The sequence below is a fragment of the Rousettus aegyptiacus genome, unplaced genomic scaffold, assembly GCF_014176215.1.
Source record: "Rousettus aegyptiacus isolate mRouAeg1 unplaced genomic scaffold, mRouAeg1.p scaffold_m13_p_3, whole genome shotgun sequence".
Classification (NCBI taxonomy): Eukaryota; Metazoa; Chordata; class Mammalia; order Chiroptera; family Pteropodidae; genus Rousettus; species Rousettus aegyptiacus.
Genome location: NW_023416306.1, coordinates 1,229,153 through 1,249,374, shown reverse-complemented (window position 1 = coordinate 1,249,374; position 20,222 = coordinate 1,229,153). Strand labels below are relative to the sequence as shown.

Below are 20,222 nucleotides of genomic sequence, written 5' to 3'. Positions count from 1 at the left end.
CTTTCCCTGGGATCCACGTGTCGCCAGGGCCGTAAATCTTTTCCTTCCAAAATGCAGGCCTCGCTCCTTTTGGTTTCCGACCAATTCACAGTTTACGGAACAAGGGCTGGGTTTGAAGCCCTGGACAGTCTCGCGAATCACTTTTGGGGTGACGCCGCCCTGCTCGGCGGCACCAGGGCTGCGAGGCGCCCGCACAGACCCGCCGGGGCCAGGGGCTCGTCTGTCTCCGCCCTCTCGGTCCCAGATGGCGCTGGCCACCTTCTGCCCAGGGCCAGGTGGTCCTCGGTGCCGCTCCACTCCTGACCCGCCTTCCTCGCTGGTTCTAGAAGCCGCCACAGCTTCCACGGTCCCACCTCTTCCGTCCCGAAAGCTCAGGGCGGGTTAAGCGGCTGAGCGGCGGGTCGACTGTGCCAAGTGCCCACTGCATGCCCAGCGCCAGGCCGGCCCCGCCGTCTCGCAGATCAGGGACTGAGGGCCAGGGAGCAGCCGGGATGGCCTTGGGAGGGTGGGCCCGGGCCCCGGAGCCCCCACAGCCCTGCTCGCCCCGCTCCCCCTGCTGGTCCCACTCGTGACAGAGGCCCCCTGGCACGTCACATTCCAGCACAATGCCAGGGTGACCCCACGGCTCAGGGCCTGGGCCGGGCCCCGAGGGCCTTCAGCTGCTCAGCTGCTGTCCACCGCAATCTACAGAGATTTCTAGAAATGTTAGAGTAAGAGCCAAGACGTCCACTGGTGGTGGAGGACCTTGGGGGTGGTGGTGTGGCGGACGGCCATTTGTCTGGGAGCAGGTCACTGCAGATGACCGGCTCGGCCACGAAGCCTGGCGTCCCCTCCGCCTGGGCCGCCCCGCCTGGGCCGGCCCCGCCCGCCCGGGGCAGGCAGCCGGGGCCCAGAGGGCGCCTTCTCCTCGGCCACACACTGTGGACGAGCACAGTGACCTGAAGCAGAGCCGGGAGCACCAGCCGTTTCATCAGGAAAGAGCTGATTGACGGGGGAGTGTGGAGCCACGAATCACCCGCCCGCAGAGTTTGCGCCCGCGGGAACGGACTGACCGCAGAGGCGCAGCATTCCCACGCTTGCTCCCCGCTTCGGTAAGACCCAAAGGGTAGCGTGTGACCCCCGCCCCCCCCCCCAAACTGGCCCGCCGTGGGCAGTGTGCAGCCACCCAGGGAAGGAAGTGACATGTGACCACTGGTCTCCTCGTTCAGAGGGGACCGCCCAGGCCAGGCCGCCGAGGACCTAGGCAGTGACAGCCCGCGAGCCGAGGCAGAGAGGGTGGCAGTCCTGGATGGGGGCTGGGGACGGGGCCAGGGTTCCCCGAGCCTCGTCCACGCTCTGCCCCTCCCTTCAGGCTGCCCCCAACTCGCCCCTGAAAATAATCTCCAGCTCAGTGAGGAGCCCAGACCCGGCAGTCCCCCAGGGGCCTCCTGTCTGGGGAAGATGATACCCCGTAGTAGAAAAGCTAATCCCACCCTTCCGGCCCTAATCCCCACTCGGGAAGTGCCAGGCCCCGAGGCCGGGCCTCCCGGGGGGCCTGCACCCTGCAGCCGGTTCCCAGGGCCAGCCATGGCGACCGGGTTTGCTCCCCAGCAGGGACCATGTGGGGACCTGACCCCTTGGGAGAGCTCCAGAACCAGAGACCAGTGCCCGCAATCGAGGAGACTCAGACTGTCACGCTTGGGACCTCTCCAGCCGCAGATGGGGAAACTGAGGCCCAGAGAGGGAGAGAGAGTCACTCAGCCTCGGGGGGAGCTGACGGCCCACTGGCGGCCCCAGCCGCCTCCAGCAGACACGCGGGCCTTTCTGGCATGTCTCTAAATGGCAGTGTTCACGGTGTTCACGGTGTTCACGGTGTCCCTTTGACCCCCGCCCAGCCCAGGGTCCCGGTGGCTCCGGACCTCTCTGGGGACGGGGTGCTTGGGGCCAAGAGCTCTGCTCAGGGAAGCTGGAGACGCGACTTTGACGGAGGCGGACGAGGCAAGGCAGGCGAGTGTGTGCCGGGGCACACGCGTGCGGCGGGTTTGTGCAGGGAGCGCGTGCCCCTGTGTGCAGGCTCCGTGTGCGCACGGACGGACACGACGTGGCCGTGTGCCCGTGTGCCAGCACGGGGGGGGCAGGTGTGCCACGTGCGACAGGGTGTGCCCATGAGTGCGGGTGCCCGGCCCCGCCTGGGGTGCGCCTGGAGCCCCCCGCCCTGACGCTCCGGGACCCCTGATTCCTGGGACCCCGGGATGGAGGAGCCTTGGCACCCCGACCCCGGCTCGCCTGCTGGCCCCTGGCCCGGGCTCGCCCAGCTGTGCGGGCGCCCGGGCGCCCTGGGCCCGGCTCCCCTCCCCGTGCTCGTAGCAGAGGCTTCTCCCCCGCTCCCGGGGCCACCCGCTGGCCCGGCCCTGCCTCCCCGCACCAGGCACTCTGCTTAATGTCCTCCCCATAAGGAGTTCTAAATTATAAGCCTGAACGAGGTCTATAAATTTGACTTCATAAAATTCCACGCACATCATTTTCCAGCAGAAAAGGCTCTCTAAGAAATATTTTCCTCGAGACCCCCTGCGTCCCCCCCCCCGCAATATAACATTTATTCTAATATTAAAATGGCAGGTGTTCTATAAATCCTGGGTCATTAGCGCTCACATTGATTTTCCCGCAGCCTCCGGCCCGGGCTGGGAGCCACGTGCGAATATCAGTCCATTCGATTGAGATTCATATCCTATTTGGGGGTCAAAGAGCAGGACCCCATGAGCTTGAACTTCTATCAGCCTAAAGCTGATCAATATTTGGAGATATATCGGGGCCCGGCTGCTCACACAGATTAAGTGGCCATAAATACGAGGTGAGGGAGACGGGCGAGCGGGGGCCACGCTGCCCGACCGACGGGGGTCTCGGGCTCTGCCGGGGGCCCTGAGGGGCAGGGGCGGCAGCCCAGGTGCTGGACGGCAGTGAGGTGCAGGGCTAAGACGCGGGACGGGGAAGCCGCTGCGCGCAGCCAGCGAGGGGCTGCCGGGACCGCCCTGACCCCTCGGCCAGTGGGGAACCCCCAACACGGCCGCCGGGGCCGAGGGAGCCCAGAAAACACCCCGAGACCCTGGCTCCAGCCCCGAGATGCCACAGGGCCCCACGGGTGCCCGCTACGCGGTGGGGGGCAGGGGCAGACGGTGCTGGCACTTTCTTTTTAATAGTGACAAAGGACTAGGCTTCCGGCTGCAGCTCCGGGTCTCAGTCTCGGTCTCGGGGAGACCGTCCTGTGGGCCGTCGCCTGCTTCCTGCCTGCGCTCTGGGGATGCTCCTCTGCTCCCCAGTGGAGCGCCTCCCACCCCCCGGCCCACCCCCCAACCTGCGTGCACTGCAAAGCCCCTCTGCAGCCCCTCTTCCTGGCCCTGAAGCCACCAGGGCCCCCCACCCCGCGGCCCGCCATGCCGTCTGAGCTTCCATCCAGTTCATTCTGCCTGGACCCCTCCCCGCCACGCCCCATGGTGCCCTCCCCCGCACCCCTGCCAGGTCCTAGGCACGGTACAACCACATTTCTAAGTGCCCGCTGTGTCCCAGGCCAGCAGGGAAGTCTGCAAAAGCCAGCCCCTGCCCCTGGCCAGGGCAGAGGGACAAGGCCCTGGGGAAGCGCCTGTCCCCACCCCGCGGACTGTGACGGGCACGTGGGGTCAGCTCGCTGACAGCAGCAGGGTCAGCCGGCCCTACCTCTCCCTGGATGGGGGCGGTCCCCAGCTCCATGGACATTTCTGAGCCGAGTCCTTGCCGTGCCCTTGTGGTGGGGTCACCATCGTAAAGACCCGCACCCCCCCTCCCCGCCCCCTCATACATCACCCGCCCGCGGTGCATGCAGTCTGTTAAGTTATTAGGGAGATAAATAATTTGAACTCCGGCCTTTTACCTTTTCCCCCGGCGGGCGGGCCGCCCCACACCCGCCTGCCGCCCTCCTGGACGGTGATTTCATTAGGAGCCTCCTGGCAGCTGGCAGGGGCCACCGAGTGAGGCCGCGAGCAGAATTTCTTTATGGAGATGAGACATGGGAATATGAAAATTTAAGCCGGAGAGGATGTAATTTAACTTCGCATTAGTTACCGGGGACACAAATCCTCTCTAATATCGGCGGCTTTGGGAGGGCCAGGGCAGGGTCGCCGGGGCCTTTGGGGAGAGGGGGGCTGCCGATAGCATGTGCCCACCCCACCCCCCAGCCTACAGAAGCAGGTGGAGGAGCCGGGGACAGGCTGGGCAGTGGGCTGAAGCTGCAGACGCCCACACGGGACGGCGCAGGCGGGGAGGGTCGGGCCGGCTGGTGCGGCGCAGGCGAGGCGGGGAGGGTGGGGCCGGCTGGTGTGGACAGAGGCGGGCATCGCAGCCAGGGCAGGGGAAGGACGCACCAGGCCCTGTGAGGACGTGTGTAGGGGACCCTGCAGGTGCCCTGGGCCAGGCACGGGGCAAAGACCCAAACCATGGTCCTGAGTGGGGCTGCCGGGGCTGGTCAGCTCTGCCGGCCAGTCTGGGGCAGAGGCCAATGACCCCCCACCCCCACCCCGCGCCGGGGTATTCGTGCCAGTCGCCCTAATAAAGGACCACGCACGCTCTCTCCCGGGCGGGAGGCCCCCGTCTGGAATCAGGGTGTCGGCTGGGCCTGCCCGTGCTACAGCCTCAGGGGGAGACTGGTGCCAGGCCTCTCCCTGCCGGTGGTGGCCCCCAAAACCCGTGGTGTCCCTCGACTGTAGAAACATCGCCCCAGCTCTGCCCCCACCAGCGCACAGTGTCTCCCGTGCCTCTGCGTCCAAAGGCCCCTCTGGGAGGAGGGCGCAGGTCTCGGGGCTCGGGGCACCCCAGCCAGTCTGACCCCACCTGTTTCCAAACCCGTCCCATTCACAGGTGCCGGCGGCTACAGGAGGGCAGGGGAGGGGCGAAGGGGGTTCTGCCGCCTCGGGCCCAGAGACCGCCCGGAGGATGCGCAGCCCGAGTGCGAGGCCGCGCGGTGGAAATGTAACGTGGCGGGTATCGATGTTTCGTGTTCTTGAATATTTTTTCTTTGCAGAGAAAAGACTATTCAGCATGCTCACTTCTGTTTTTTGTGTAATTCGCTCAACTCAAAACTCTAGCTGCTTGCTAAGTTTTCACAAATACGATTCTGTTGTGGAGCTTGGCAAATCCCACGAATTGCAGGGAACTTTTACAGCTCAATTAAATTTCATCGAAACTCCACTGAGAAGCTTCGGGTTTTGTTTCCTCGTTAATCACCTCGGTCGGTCGTTGGACCTAGCAACGAAAAACTCCCTCGAGCGCGCGCTGTCATTGTTTGCCTGAAAAGGCGCCGCGAGCGGGGGACAGAGGGGCCCCGCTGGCCGCTGCATGCTCCCGACGTCCTTAGTGCAGAAGACACCGCCCTGGAAGCCCAAGGCGGTTTTTTAATTAAACGTTTCAGCCAGAACCACAAGCCGGCCGGCTCTGCGCGGGCTGCGCGCGAGATTTCCACCACGACAAAACCAGGACGCGGCGAGTGCTCGGAGTCCCCAAGGCGCAGACTCAGACGCGCGCCCCTTCTGAGCTCCACGTTTGCTGGAGCTAACACGCTCCCCTAGACGTTAAAAAGACAAATAAAATAAATAAAGTGGGTTCCCTAGGAAGTGAGCGGGGTGGTTTGGGGCGGTCGTTTTGCCGAAATATCGCGGGCCTGGGGCCCTCTGTCGGCACTGTCCCCGGCCCTTTTCCTCAGGCCCCGTGACCGCGGGGTGGGTGGCCTTCAGAAGTGACAATGACGCCGGGCGCAGGCACACTGGGGGGGCTCGGGCAGTTGGAATTTGACACGACTGGCAGGATGCTGGGGACACGAAAGCCGGCTGGGAGCAGGAAGCACAAGGCAGCAGGACCCCCTCCCCCCGGCCTCCCCAGCCGCCCCACCCCCAGCTGCCCCATTGACTTGGCCCATTAACCGAGCCTGGTGACCGGGGAGTCAGAAGGAGACAGTTCCGTTGACAAAGTCCCCAGAGGGTTTGTTAAAGGACAGTGTGACAGGAGGCGGGCAGGGCCAGGCCTCTTGGGGGGTGGAGGCCCGGCCCCCCTGGGGCCCCGTGGAAGTCCTGCCTACACGCCCCCTTGGCCCACCACAAAGGCCCAGATGGGCTGCCGGGCGGCAGACGCGGGGGTGCGGACGCGGCCCAGGCTGGGTGCAGGCCGGCCTTGCGGCTGCGTCCCTGGTCAGAGGCTGGCCCAGGGCCTCTGGGGCGTGAGGCTGGCACGGAGGCGGGGGGCCCGGGCCAGGGTGCCCGGAGCCTGGACGTGGATCAGGCAGCAGAGGAGAGGTGGAGTCTCACCCAGCCTGGCCGCCTCACCCGGACCTGCAGATGGCTCTGAGTCCACCCAGTGGTCTTCAGGACCCCCACGCCCTAGCCTCAGACCCACCGGTCTCAGCGGGGCCCCGGCCTCAGACCTGCTTCTTTCTAGCTCTCCAGGTGGTTCTCACGCGTGGTTGGGGTTCAGAACTCCAGCCCGACACGGGAACACGCCATTGCAGGGACGTGTCCAGAGCACGGGAGGCTCTGCAGCAGTGGCCCTGGGCCGAAGTCTGGGCAACTCCAGCTACCCCCCAGGAGCCCTGGGGCGAGGAGGAGAGAGCCAGGTGGAGCGGGAGACACACAGGTGGCCATGGGTTCCCCCAAACTGTGTTTAGAGCCCCACAGACAGTGGGGATGATGGACAGGGGGTGGGACTGGCCTCCGCCTGGAACATTCCAGAAAGAAAGAGGAAGGTTACATGGGTCCATCCCTTTGGTGGAGGAGATGCCCCTGGAGACGGAGGATGCTGAGGCCCCCCGGGGGCGGAGGTGCTGGCCTGGCGCCTCTGGACTGACCCCAGGGTGTGGGGGCAGGGGCAGGCTGTGACCAGGTGACCGGACTGCCTGGTGAGCTGCCGCGTCCCCGGCAGGTGGGGCCGGAGCTGACACGCTCAGGAGCCCGGCAGAAACGGTGGGCCAGGCCTCGCGGAAGGCCAGCAGCGGCATGCATCTCGGGGGCGACACTTGGTAGTCCAGGACGTGGTCGCGGCGCCACACTAAAGCGACGAGAGCGCAGGTCACAGCGCGGCTGCGCGGAGCACAGCCTGGCGCGAGGCGCACGCGCACGCGCACGGCGGCGGCTGGCGATCCGCAGGGGAGCCGGGCGCACGGGGCGGGGGCTGGGGGCTGGGTCCGTGTTTTCCGGTTTCCACAGGAGTATGTGGTACTCCTGTGGTGGAAGGACAAGCCACGCACAGTGGCCGCCCCTTCCCGTGGCAGTGACCAGGCAGCCCCAGACCCCGGGAGACGGAACGGGGGAGGCCCCCAGGGCCGCAGGACACAGGGGCCCAGGCCGGGTGGAGGCTGCACCCACCAGCCACCCCCCCCCAGCGGTGACGATGGCTCTCCGGGCGCCGGTGTCCCCCCCCCCCCCACCCCGCGCGGCATATTTCAGCGCCTGACAACCTCACGCCCGCCAGCCCAGCCCCTGCCTCCGTCCGAGGCCCCATGTCACCTGAAGGACTGGGGGAGAGGACACCCGCCTAAGTTATGAGCCAACTCGCAGCTGCCAAGGCCGCCATAAAACTCCTGCCTCATTAGCCATCTCCACCGCCAGCCCCTCTCAGACCCCACCCCAGGGCTTCATTTTAACTAATAGGACACTTAGCTTAATGAGGAGAGTTTGCATAAGAGGAACTTGCTAATTAAATTTTAAACCTTGTCATTCTAAAGATTAGCTGGAGCCCTGAAGGAAGCATTTGTCAGGGAGAGAGGAGCTGCCACCCTGCCCCACCCCCAAGGCAAGGCCCGCCCGCTAGAGGTCTTAGGTATAAACGTCTCCAAAAAAGGGACCTTCTGGAAGGCCCTGACGCATCCTTGAGAGCTGGGGACCGTCCCAAGGAGCCTGACCACACTGGCCTCTGGTTTTGGGGAAAAATAAGTGCCACGCGAGGAGCCGCACGAGGCCGGTGGGCACTCGGGTCCAGCTCCCTTTCCGTCACCTTTCTCTTCACCCCGCCTGCCACCGCCCGGGCTCCGGTGGCAGCTGGCCAGCCCACCTCCCCTGTCCGGGAGCAAGGCCGCGGCGAGTGCAGGGCCTGCAGTGGCCGCCCCCAACCCCGGCTGTCCTGTCTGCAGCCAGCATTGTCCCCCAAGCAAAGAAAGAAAATGGGAGTGGCACGTGACAAGGGTGTGCGTCATGGCCTCAGTCTGGAACATCACAGGCCCCGACCTCTGACCTTTCTGGAGGTCAGACGAGGCTGATGGTTAGGGTGGGCCCGGCTGGGGAAATGGCCAGCGGCCTCTTGTAAAGCTTTTGCCCAGGGGACAGGACAAACTCACTTTGTAAGTGACCACCAGCATCCAGACCAGTGGGTCCTGGGGACAAGAAGTGCAGGTCCCCACTGTGCAGGTGACTCTGCCCAGGGCTGCGGTCCCCCACGTCAAACCTTCCTGTCTAGACTCAGGGCCTTTCCTGGGAGCGGGGCCCGCTGAGCTCAGCCGGGGAGGCTCCCTCTGCTGCCAGCCGCCCGCCCTGGCCGGCCAGGGCCAGGGACACTGAGCACAGGTGTGGCGTGCCTCCAGCCGGGGCCGGCGGCTCTGCGGACCTGTGTGCCGGACCGGAGGGGGAGGCGAGCCGAGCTGGGGTGTCCCAGGAGGGGCGAGGCAGAGCAGCTCCCGGGGACGCACCCCTCCGGGGAGAGGGCAGCACTTGGTGTGGGTGAGACCCCGACTCCACGCCGCGGTGGGGGGGGGGTCCTCCCCCAGGGCCCCTGCTGCTCCCGTGGGTTCCTGTTGGACCTGCCACCTCTGACCCTGTCGGGGTTCCTGCGTTTGGAAGCGTTCCCTGCAGAGGCGCGAGGACCCGGAGCCCCCGGGGCCCGGCACAGGGCACTTCCCTGTGAGTCAGGAAGGGTGTCCTGGGCTCGGCCTGTCCAGCCCCCTGCCTCAGGGCAAGTCCGCGTTAACCCGACCGGGGCCAAGAGGCCGAGGGGCATTTTGGCCTCCCTTACAATGGACACATGGTCCCCCAATGAGGACCCCCATTGGCCACCAGGTATTCATGTCCCCTGGCCCGCGGAGGCACGGCGGGAGTGTGCGCGTGTGTGACGTGTGGAGGGTGGGTGAGCGTGAGCACGGACTCACGCACGTGTGCTGGGCTCTGGGTCTGGCCCACACGCGGGCCGGGCAGGTTCTCCTCGCTCTGGGTCGCTGGGATTTGCCCTTGGAACCTGAGGAGGATGGTTCCGGCCCGGCCCCAGGTTTGCCAAGCACGTCATCTGCACCTGTCCCCAGCTTCCCCTCGGGAAGCTACGGACCCCTGGAAAGGAGGTGGTGCTCGCTGCTCTGTGCAGGCTCAGAGGGGCTGAGCACCTTGCCCAAGGCCACACAGCAGCGGGGAGCGACCAGCCTGGTCGGTTCTCCCCTGGCCCTGTTCGGGCGCCAGGCTATGCCAGGTCCTTAACGACAGACCGGCAGAACTCGGCAGGGCGCCCCGGGCACCCCGAGCTGCCTGTCACCGGCCTAGGCGCCAGCCTGGCCCAGCTCCGCACGCATCGGCGGCTGGACCGTCCGACACCCCCCCCCCCGCCCGCATCCAGCAGCCTGGCAGAGCCGACTCCCCTGCAGGAAAGGAGGGTTTGAGCACCGTGCACGTGTGGGGCCGGCGGGCGTCCCTCAGGGGTGACCGCCACAGCCGCACGCACGCACCCATCGCGCATGCGCACCGCTGACGCCTGTCTGCGGAGTCCGCGGCTTTTCCCAGGGCCGCCTTGCACCCTCTCTGTGCGACGCCCGCTGACAGCCGCTCCGGGTCTCGCACCTATGTTTTAGAGCCAGGAGGGGCTCACAGGGCACGAGGGAATATTTTTATGGTAAAAAATGAACCTCATTGCATCAGCTCCAGGAGGGATGGGAGCCGTCACTGCAGGTCGCCCAGCAGACGGATGAAAATTCTGCTTATGAAGTCGCAGCGTCCCCATTAATTAGGGGGGAGGGGGCGCTCGTGCACCGCACACCTCGCCGCCGCCAAAAGCTTGTCAACGTTCCCCACGAAGAATGAAAATGTAAATAACTTTCAGATTATTCAATGTCACCGAGGTACCGAAAAGGTCGCAATGCTGGGTGCCATTTATCTCGTTGCGGATTTAAAGAGCTTTTTTTCTATTAAATTTCTTAAAATTAATGTTTTATGTTGCTCAGAGTAATTTGAACAATTATGGGCTTAAAAGAATTGATCGTTACAGCCCCTGGGATTCAGCCTCAGGCTGATTCTTTTGAAAACCCACTGATTTATCGCGTTGCCGCTCAATCAGTCAAGACCCGGGGTTTACACCCCGACCCCCTCCCGTCCGGTCTCGGGGCCACTCCCCAAGATAAACCAGCGGTTCAGTGGTCAGCTCGTGAGGTGGGAGATGCCGGGGCAAGTCCCCTGGTCTCTGGGAGAGCGGGGGTGTCCCTGTTTGAGAGGGTTCTTTGAGTCTTCACCGTGTGTGAATTTTGTATTAAAAAAAAAAAAGTCCTTTTTATGTATTTGTCGAAATTATTTGTATTATTAAGGTTGTGACGTTTGATAATGTAATACAATCGCCGGGTTCAAAAGTTAACAAGCCCTAACCCCACACTAACGTAAAGAGGGGGCAGGAAGCCCTTCCGGGCCCGCGTACCCGCCAGGGCGCCCCCACCCCGGAGCCTGGGCGCCCCGTCTGCGCTCCCTCCTGCCGGCCTCGCGCCCAAACCCGCGGGAACAAAAGGGCGCAGCACGCGCGCCCGCCAACGCCCCGCGTCCTGCGCGCGCTCGTCCCGCTTGGTCCCCTCGCCAGCCGCGCCGCGGACCCCGGCGGCCCCGACGCGGCCCGGGCGGCGCCCGGCGTGTCCGGCCCCGGGCGGGCTCCCTCCGCAGGCACGAACCGGCCCCACCGCCCCCGGGCGCGGCAACCCCGCGTTCTCGGCTGACACCCGCACGCGCCTAGACCCTCTGTCGGGCTAACGGGGTTCATCGTGGGAAGCGGGGGGCGGGCTCCAGGTAAACCCTGCAGAAGGGGACCCAGACAACGTGGCGTCGGCCTTCTCTTCACCCCCGGCGAGCGGGGCCTGCAGACGGCCTCGCGGTCCAAGGTCCTCTCCGCCGGAGGTCTGCCCCGCCCACCCCGCGCGGTGGGTCCCCGCGCCCTCACTGCGCGCCGCCCCCATTCCGGTCCGCGTCCGCCGGGCGCGGCCAGGGCCCAGGGGCAGAGCCTGCGTGTCCGAGGGTAGCGGGGAGTGCGGGGGCGCCGGCGGACGCGACGATGCGAGAGCCACCCATTCCACTCGGACAGGGAAGCCGAGGCCTGGAGGTCACGCAGGGAGCAGTCGGGGGCCCGTGGGCGTGGCCCGCGAAGCCCCGTGCGGCGGGCTCCCCGCGCGCGCCGCGCGTCTGCTGGGCCGCGGGGCCGCGGGACCCCCGGGTCGGGGTCATCGACGCGCAGCAGCTGCAGCGAGCTCGGCGGGAACCGCAGACAGGCGGAGGGCCCCGCGGGGACACTTAGCACTTTATTAACCTGCCAGCGCCGAGCAGGTCCCCGGCGGCCTGGGGGCGGGCCCGAGGATTTATAAGCCCCCCACGGGGCTGTTGAAGGAGGCAGCGTCTGCCCTTGGCCACCAGCCTCACACACCGGGGCAGTCCGGGCCTGCGCCACCTTCCCCAAAGGGCTCCCATCCACCCCGGAAAGTGAACGAAGTCAACCCCTCAGGCCCCGCCCCACCTGCCTCTCCCAGAGACAGTGCAGAGGGCACAGCCCCTCCCCCCACGGTGGACGGTATGCTCCCCCATCTTCCAGGGCTCTGAAGTTTGGCCAAGATCCAGGGACAAAAGGGCCCCAGTTCACACCAGGTGCCATCCCTGGCGAGGAGCCAGCGGCTGCTCCAGCATGGCTTTCAAAAAACCGTCCCCACCCCGAGTCCCTGCCCCGCGGTGCCCAGCTCCGCCTGCACCCCAAGCCTCGCTGAAGACACGGACCTTCCAACCACTGCAACTGACAAATTTATTGGAGTGTGGGAAAGAGCTGATGGTCAGAGAGTAATAAATAAAAGACACCGGACGCTCACAGAACCAACACGCGGTTGGGGACACAGGTCTGCAGGAACTGCTGGGACCCACACGCGGCCAGCCTCTGTCTGACGGAGGAGGCGGGAGCCCCTGCCCCAGCCGCCTCTCGCCCTAATCCGACCCTCGATCAGTTAGAGGCGGCTCGGAGAGGGAGGGCCGGGGGCTGTTTGGCAACGGAAATGGGTGGGCGGGGCGGAGGCTGGACGCTGAGGGGGGAGGGCAGCAGTGCCTAGGGGAGGGGGAGGAAAACTTCCTCTGTGCCTGGAGGGAGCGCCCTGCGGGCAGGAAAGGTCGATCTGGACAGAAAGGGCCCCCAGGGAGTTCTGTGGACTCTGCAGGCTCGTGGAGTCAAGAAGAGAAAGGTCTAGAGCCGGCTGCCCCGGGGGAGGGGGCAGGAGAAGGCTCCTGAGGAAGGTGGGGGTCGGCGGCCCCCAGAGGGACAGGAAAGGACACAGGTGTGACCCCCCCCAGCTTCCCCACCCCCCCTCCCCGCACTGCCTTCTCCTGCCTGGACGAACGAGGCCATCTCAGACCTAACGTGGGGCCGGGGCTCTGCACTACGCGACAGATGGGGCCTGGGAGATGAGCACGATGAGCCTTATGTTTTAATCGCGGAAGTTAAAGCATCTTCCAGCCGGAGGACCGAGCCGGGCCGCCGGGGAGAAGCCCGGGGGCGAAGGCCTGGCCTAGGCAGGGTGACATTTCATGTCTAGGACAAGCAGCAAGCCCTCCGTTTAACTGGTCAGTAAAGGGAGAAATTGGCTTACAAAACAAGGCCTGCTGGCGGCCACCGGCCGGGCCAGCCCTGTGAGGGAGGAAGAAGCAGGCGCAAACCGAAACGAGCCCTCCCTCGACGTCCTCTTCCTGTCCCCCGCTGGTGGCACCTCCTTCTCACCGAAGTCCAGGGCTTGGGGAAGGGAGGAGAGCCTGGCTTCAAGCGCAGAGCGCGGGCGGCGCGGCTGGCCAGGCCCGTCCAGTCCGGAGCTCCGTGGGGTGGCAGCCTCCGTCAGAACTGAGCGTGGTCCACCTCATCCAGCCAGGAGGCGGGGCTCGCAGGAAAGTCGGGGTAGCCCCCGCTGCTCCCCGTAGACAGGTCGGAGCTGGGTCCGTTCCCTGCCAGCACCCTCATGGGTGGGGGCCCACCCGGGGCCCCCGAGGGCATGAGGCCCAAGCCAGCCTCTGGGTACACCAAGCTGGAGAGGAGGGGCTGGGGGCCCGGGAGGCTCTGCAGGGCGGCCGGCGAGGGGGGGACGCCGTAGGGGCTGCTGGGGCGCAGCTCGCGGTACTGCTCCGGGCGGGCCAGGCCTCCGTGCTCCAGCGGGAAGCTGCCTGGGGCTCCCGCGGGCCGGCCCAAGGGTGGGGCGGGTTCCCCCAGGCTTCCATAGAGGCCGTTAGCAGGGCCCAGCTCAGCCATGGGCGGGTCTTCTGCAGTGGAAGCAGAGGGCACTGCTCAGTGCCTGCTCTCCGCCCCCTCTGACCCCTCAGCGCCACTCCTGCAGGGGCGACCTGCCCAAGCCACACAAGGCTGGCCCCGGTCTCTTCTGCTCTCAGAAATCCCCGCTGCCCTCTGCCCCCCACTCCTCACCCTGCATTTGTGCAGCTCAGTCCCACCCAGTATCTAAGGAATGAGGGGTCCCCCGGTGGCACGGGGTCAGGAACGGCCCAGCCAGGGCGCAGGGGTCCGGCTTGTTCGCCAAGGCCACTGCGGGGGGGGGGGCAGCACTGACACCAGCCATCAAGTTACTCGAGGCCCAGAGAGGCTGGGTCAGCCGCCTGGGGTCACAACGCAGCCAGAGAGTCACTGCACACTCTCTGAGGATGGGCGCGAAGGGGTGGGGGTCCCCTGGCGCGGGAGGAGGTAACTGCGTCCCACAGAGGGACCCTCCCAGCACCTAAACATCATGACAAAGGCCAGGAGCCAGAGAGCGGGTTGGGACCCTCCCTGGGTTGGGACCCTGCCCCCCCCCCCCGGGGGAAGCCCCCTGGCCAGGCCAGGCCACAGGGCTTCTGTCCCCGAGCAGGGGGAGAGCAGTAGTCCTGAGTGGCCAACTCACAGGGCTCGGGGGTGGGGAACCAGGGTACGAATGGGTTTTTTTAAGTAGGGCTAAACAGGCTACTTTACTAGGAAATTCAGATTTCCAGGCTCCCTGCGACCAACCGGCCCCGCGTTCCTTGCGCCCAGAGCCGCTGGATGCGGGAGGAGCCCCCCTGGCCTGCGCGTACCGGCGAAGGAGACCTCGGCGTCGCTGTCCTGCCCCTCCTCCTGGACGCTGTCCTTGTCGGACTTGGAGCCCCCGCGGGCGCGCTTCATGCTGCGGAAATACTGACCCCAGCGCTGCCGGCCCGCGTCTTTCTTCAGTCTCTTCTCCTTGGCTCGGCGGTTCTGGAACCAAACCTGGGGAGGGGCAGCGGGTGAGTGGCCGCGGGGCGCGCGGGGCGCGCGGGGCGCGCGGGGCGGGCAGGGAGGCCGCGGGCGCGGGAGCGCGGGGCGCTGACCTGCACCACGCGCATGTCCAGGCCGGTCTCGGACGAGAGCTGCTCGCGCACGTGGCGCGCGGGCTTGGGCGACGTGTTGTACGCACTCTTGAGAGTCTCCAGCTGCTTGGCCGTGATGGTCGTGCGCGGCCGCTTGGCCGTGGCCTCGGCCTCTGCGCCGCAGAGGAGCCGTGAGACTGGGCCCGCTCCTCCCGCCGCCGCCGCCGCCACCGCGGCCTGGCGATCCCGCCCCCCTCCGCGCGCGGGGACTTCATGGTCCCCGGTCCCGAAGCCGACTCGGCACCCCCCTGCCCGCCGCGGCCTTGGGGCCAGAGGGGCTTCGCAGGACGCGGGCGCTGGGAGCAATGGGGGAAACAAGGTGGGGGCCTCTCGGCCCTGGCGGCCTGGGCACCCCACTGGCAAGCACCCCCCTCTTTGTTCTAAGGGTGCGGGTAAGGCAGGATATTCACGGTCGGGGATTTAGGGAGATAATCCAGACCGGGGAGTGATAATTCGCATAATTCAGACCAGCCTCCCTGCGCTCCGGCTGCGAGAAGGCGGCAGCTAAGCCCTCAGCCCCCCCGCTTCTCCAGGCGGGTCTGTTCCTTGTTCCCTCCCGGCTCCCCGGCAGGCGGGAGGGGGCGGGGCTCCCTCCGCGCCCCACCGGGACCAGCCTTAGCCCCATTTTGCAGACAAGACAGGGAGGGCGCCAGGGCGGGGCCCGGTGTCTGTTGCCCTCTCCCGCTGACCTCGCTGCTTGGCCGTCTCGTAGTCCGCCTTGCACACCAGCCGGCTGTCCTCCATGAGGTAGAACTCGTCGCCCGTGGCCAGCTGCCGCTTGCACACGACACAGGCGAAGCAGTGCAGGTGGTACACGAAGTCCTGGGCGCGGCGCACCACCTGCGTGGGCGGGATGCCCAGCTGGCACGCGGCGCACTTGGTCCCGAAGCGCCTGCGGGACGCACGGGGCGCGTCAGCGTGGCGCACGGCGCGGGCCGCGCCTTCGCCCGGAGCGGGTGGAAGAGCCTCGGGTCTGCGCGCGCAGGGCGGCTCCGGGAGCGAGGCCGCCCAGGTGAATCCCTTAGACCTCGGAGGCCTGTTCCCTGCAGGCGCCCCCACCGGCATTAAGGACAGAAACAAAACTAAGAGGGAGTAACCCTGACAGGATCCTACAGACTTAGGGTTATTATTATTATTATTATTTTTATCGACTGCTTCCACAGTTTGCAAAGTTAATGACCTAAAAAAAAATTTGTTGCTGCGTTAGGGAGGCCCAGCCGCCCATGGAGAGGCCCCAGGGCGCCCTGCTTGGGGGACAGGAGGGGGTCTGGAGGCGGGGGCTTCCCGGGCTCTGGGCTTGGCTGTTGTGGGGAGCCGGGGTCCCTCGGGGTGGCCGTCCCCGGCCTCCTCTCCGGGGACAGATGGCGACGGCCGCCCCGCCCGCCCCGCCAGGCTCACTTGAAGAAGTCGTCCTTGCAGTACACGCTCTCGCCGCGGCTGAAGCAGCGCTCGGCCAGGGGCGTGTGGCAGTCGCTGCACTTCAGGCACTTGCTGTGCCAGTGGCGGTCCAGGGCCTTGAGGATGAAGCGGTCCAGGATGTGCTGGTCGCAGCCGGCGCACAGCGGGATCTCTGCAAGGCGGGGAGCCGCTGCGGTCGGGCCGCGGCCCGGAGCGGAGCGGGGAGGCGGGGAGGCGGGAAGCCGCCTCCCGTCCCCGCTCCCAGGCCCCCTTCCCGCACGACCCCTTCCCCGAGTGTGCGGAGTGCGCGGCCCCGCAGCCCGCAGCCCAACCTGCAGCTAAAATTCAGGAAGACCGAACCGGGCTGAGAAACGTGCCGTGAGCAAGAGGGGGCCCAGCCATCGCATCAGGCCAGATGTCGTCAGTTGCAAAACGGCCCAGTGCGCGGGAAGGGCACATGCGGCGTGGTGAGAACCCCGTCCCAGGGGCCCTCCCCGAGCCGGGCTGGAAAAGGGGCCCTGACCGTCCCCTGGGGGCACACGTGGCTCGCGAGGCCCCCGCCACCCCCTTGCCCTCATTACTTGGCGCAATTAAGCGTCCCGGTGGCGAGACAGAGACTCCTGTGCAAGTGGCCGCCCAGCACCATGGCGCTGTCTGCAGGCCACCAAGGTAGAAACCCTCACCTTCCCTGTCTTTGGGGGACCGCAGGGGCACTTGTGAGTGGGCTGGGCCAATGGATTCGCTGTCCGCATGTTCAAGCGCGGGTGCCTGAGCGCACAGTAGGCACTTTGCCCTCCCGCGAGTCATAGTTACTCCAACACTGGGTTCTGCCCCTGGGACTGCGGCCTCAGGGAAACCAGGCTGGGGAAACTCGGGGGCCCTGGGGGCTTTTCAGGGTGCTTGCGGGGTGAGGGCGCCCTGCTAATTCGGGAAAAGTCTCCTGTGGCGAAAAGAGCAACGCGCAGGAGCCGGAACCTGCACGGATACCGCCGCCCGCGGTCCCAGACCCCTCCAGCTCGGGCCCCCGGCAGGCGGGCGGAGCGCCTGAGAGAGATCTCCCTGGGATCGACCTCCCTCCCGCAACAGCGGGAAACCCGCGAAGGACGCGGTCCCGCATCGGGCAAAACCGCGGTCCCAGGTGCGGGGCCCGGCGACCCCCGGGCGCCCGTAGCACGCACCGCAGCCGCGAGGACACGCGCTTAGAGCTGATGCTGGACGCGGGTTCAGCACCGCGGCCCGGACAGCGCCCCGGCCCCGCCGCCCCTCGGAGCCCGCGTCAGGCAAAAGTCGACCCCGCGCGCCACTGGCGCGCCCCGCGAAACCCCGGCGTCCCGGGCCTTACGCTGCATGGCGACTCCAGCCTCGGCGGGTCTCCTGCCCTCAGCGCTGGCGGGGCCCAGGAGAGCTTTCTGCCCGCCCGCTCGCGGCCAGCTCTCCTGAGCCGTCGCCTACGAGCCCGCCTCCCCTCCCTCCCTCTCCCTCCGCCCGCCCACCCCTTCCTCACAGCCCCTGCGGCCAACCCCTCCCAGGAACCGGCGGAAAATAAATAAATAAGTAGGGGAGGATGGGACCCCAGAGCCCAGACGGAACCTCTTGCCCGCCTGCCTGGTTTCTGCCGGTCCCCACCGCCCCAGGCCGCCTCTGTCTCCGACTGGAGGTCCCGCCGGCCCGGAAGCCAGGGGGGAATGCTTCTGATTCTCGGGGAGCCACAGTGCGGGGGTGAGACTGGTGCTCCCAGAAAGTTGGGGGCTTTCTGATGGAAGGGTCCTGAGGACCAGCCCAGAGCCAGCCACCGGAGCAGGTGGTGTGGGTGCAGACTCCCCAGGCCCCAACTAGAGGCGGCCTACGGATGGGGTCCAGCTCCATCCTGGACCCTGCATTCGGCCCCTCCGCGGGGAGTAGGGAGGGTCTGGATGGGGGCTGTCCTCTTGGACACCCTCCTGGCCTGCGGTCACTGGGCCCCACGGTGCCTTCTGCACACTCTTGGGGCCGAAGAGCGGGCTCCCGACAGGCCCTGGGACTCGGAGCGCCCCTGCCCGCGCGGCGCCGCCGCCACCACAAACCCGACATCACAGTTCGAGGCCTCAGCAAACTTGGTGTTGGGGTGCCCAGGCGGGACGTGCTGGGGCTCTCGTACCCACCCCCGCCCGGGGCCCACGGCTCCTGTGGCCAGGCCCGGAAGGGAGGGAGGACCTCTGGGTCTCCCAGTGGTCCGCCCTCCCCGGTGCAGCCGCTCGGCCGAGCACCCACCTCGGCGCAAGTCCTCGCTCCGCGCCAGCAGCGCCAGCAGCAGGTCGCCGCCCGCGGACTCCCGGCCCGAGCCCAGCTCCCCGCGCGCCTCCATGGGTCCCGCCGACGCTACTCTCCGGCCCCAAACTTTCCCGGGGCTCAGCGAGGCCACGGCCTCAGTGGCCCCGGGCCGGCGTCCGAGCGACTCCGGGCGCTGCTGGGCGCTGCGCCCACGGGCCGCCCTGGGGCCCGGAGCCTCGGACCGCGCGGAGGGCGGAGCGGCCGGGGGGCGGGGCTGCGGGGCGGGGCGGGGCCCGGGGGGCGCTGAGACTTTCCAGGGGCGTCCGCCGGCTCTTCGCGGCTTGGCGGGAACCGGCAGAGGAGGAGCCGGGCCAGGGCTGCCCGCGGGCGCTGGCCAGGGCCCCGCGGCTCCCTGCCTCCGCGTCCGCAGCGCGGGCTGAGGCCTGGACTGGAGCGAGCGCGCGCGGGTAGGCTGCGGGTCCTGGGAGGAGGGCCGGGGAGGGAGCCGCGTCCTTCTGCCGCTGAGGCTCTGCTCTAGAGATAGAGCTGGGAGATTTGGTGACGTCTGGTCGGCACGAACGCCACCCACCCAAGACCCAGAGATAGCGAGAGTGGCTCCCAAGGGGTCAGAGCACAGCGACCAGGAGCTGTTGGCAACCAAAGACCTCCCAGCCTGACCAGCTCCTGGGCCCCAGCCTGGAACTTGCCCTCCGAGCGGGCTGGGCGCAGGGAAGGAGCGAGATCCTGGAGAGAGAAACCCTGCCTCCTCCGCCCGCACAGCACCCAGACTCCGGGTCAGGAGGGACAGAGCTGGGAAAGCCGTGACCCACCCCCCTGCCCCACCCAGCACCCTGGCTTGCATAGAACACAGCCCCCGCGCCTGATTTTCCAACATCCTGCCCTGATCAGAACAGGGAACCTTCAGGAACCCAGCCGTCCTCGCGTGTAGAGACACACCTACCCACCGCAGCTGCTCCTGCCCAACACCACACCAGCCACAGGCCGGCGCCAGCCCCCTATGGCTACCCACAGCCAGGACACAGCAGTGTGGGGCACTGAGAGAGCAGGGCCCCCCCAGGAAGTGCTGGAGACTGGCAGGTTCCCCCCCCCCCCCACGGCCAGGAGTCCCAGGGTCATGCTGCCTCCCCCCTTTCCTGGTGAGCGAGCCTGGCCTCTCAGTTTCGAGCACAGGCCCATGCAGCCTTTCACCCTGTTGCACACTCGTCGCGCCAGGAGCCAGGGGGTGCTGAGTGCTGAGCGTCAGCTGCTGCGGAGGCCGGCCGGAGAGGGGCCATGTGCGATCGGACGGAGACGGGGCGGCGGGCAGCGGTGGAGGCTGCGGCGGCCTCACGCGCTGGGCATCTGGCCGGCCCGCCAACAATGCCTCCATTATTTCCCAACGTCCGTGGCGACCAAACAGCCTTTGAGGAGGGCGGTTCAGGCGGGAGACCCGGCCCCGGGGTCCAGGCTGAGTGCACTGGCGGGCCCGTGGGGCAGTCAGGCTGGGCCGAGCGGGAGCTGAGGGTGCCGAGTCGCTGGGGGAAGGTGGCGCCCCTCGCTCTGCTCCATCCCCTTGCCCAGCCTCGCCCGTGAGGCCCCTTTAGTTCTCAGGCTCTCTGCTCCGCAGCGAGCAGCCGCACACGCACACGGGCCGAGGCCCGGGTCCCGCCGCCCAGCCGCGGCAGGCAGCGCCCGGCGCCCGCCGCGGCTCGCCCGCGGCCTCACGGACTCCCTGTGCCTCCCCCTCCATGCGCTGTGCCGTCTCCTCCCAGGCGCCCCTCGCCTGCCCCTGCCGCCCCTGCCGGGTCGCTCCTCGGGGCCCTCCCGCTCAGGCTGGAGGCCGGGGGCGCCAGGGACTCACCTTGAGTCCCGCGGAAGGTGCCGACGGCGGCGGCCGCGGCGGCCCCGGGCCTGTCTCCGCTGTGCGCGAGCTCTGCTTCCAGCAGCATCGCTGTCGCTGGGCCGGGG

The 20,222-nt window shown here is 67.3% G+C and overlaps 1 protein-coding gene across 1 annotated transcript; it reads right to left on the bottom strand.

The window, feature by feature from the left end:
- Positions 1–13,070: 13,070 nt before the first annotated feature.
- LHX3 (LIM homeobox 3) lies at positions 13,071–18,456 on the bottom strand. Its single transcript, XM_016153117.2, has 6 exons — positions 18,255–18,456; positions 16,005–16,176; positions 15,296–15,498; positions 14,568–14,719; positions 14,295–14,466; positions 13,071–13,496 (listed from the first exon to the last, which is right to left on the bottom strand). Exons 1-6 carry the CDS (start codon positions 18,346–18,348, stop codon positions 13,078–13,080), a joined length of 1,212 nt encoding a protein of 403 aa, XP_016008603.1. The 5' UTR covers positions 18,349–18,456; the 3' UTR covers positions 13,071–13,077.
- Between the last annotated feature and the right edge of the window lie 1,766 nt (positions 18,457–20,222).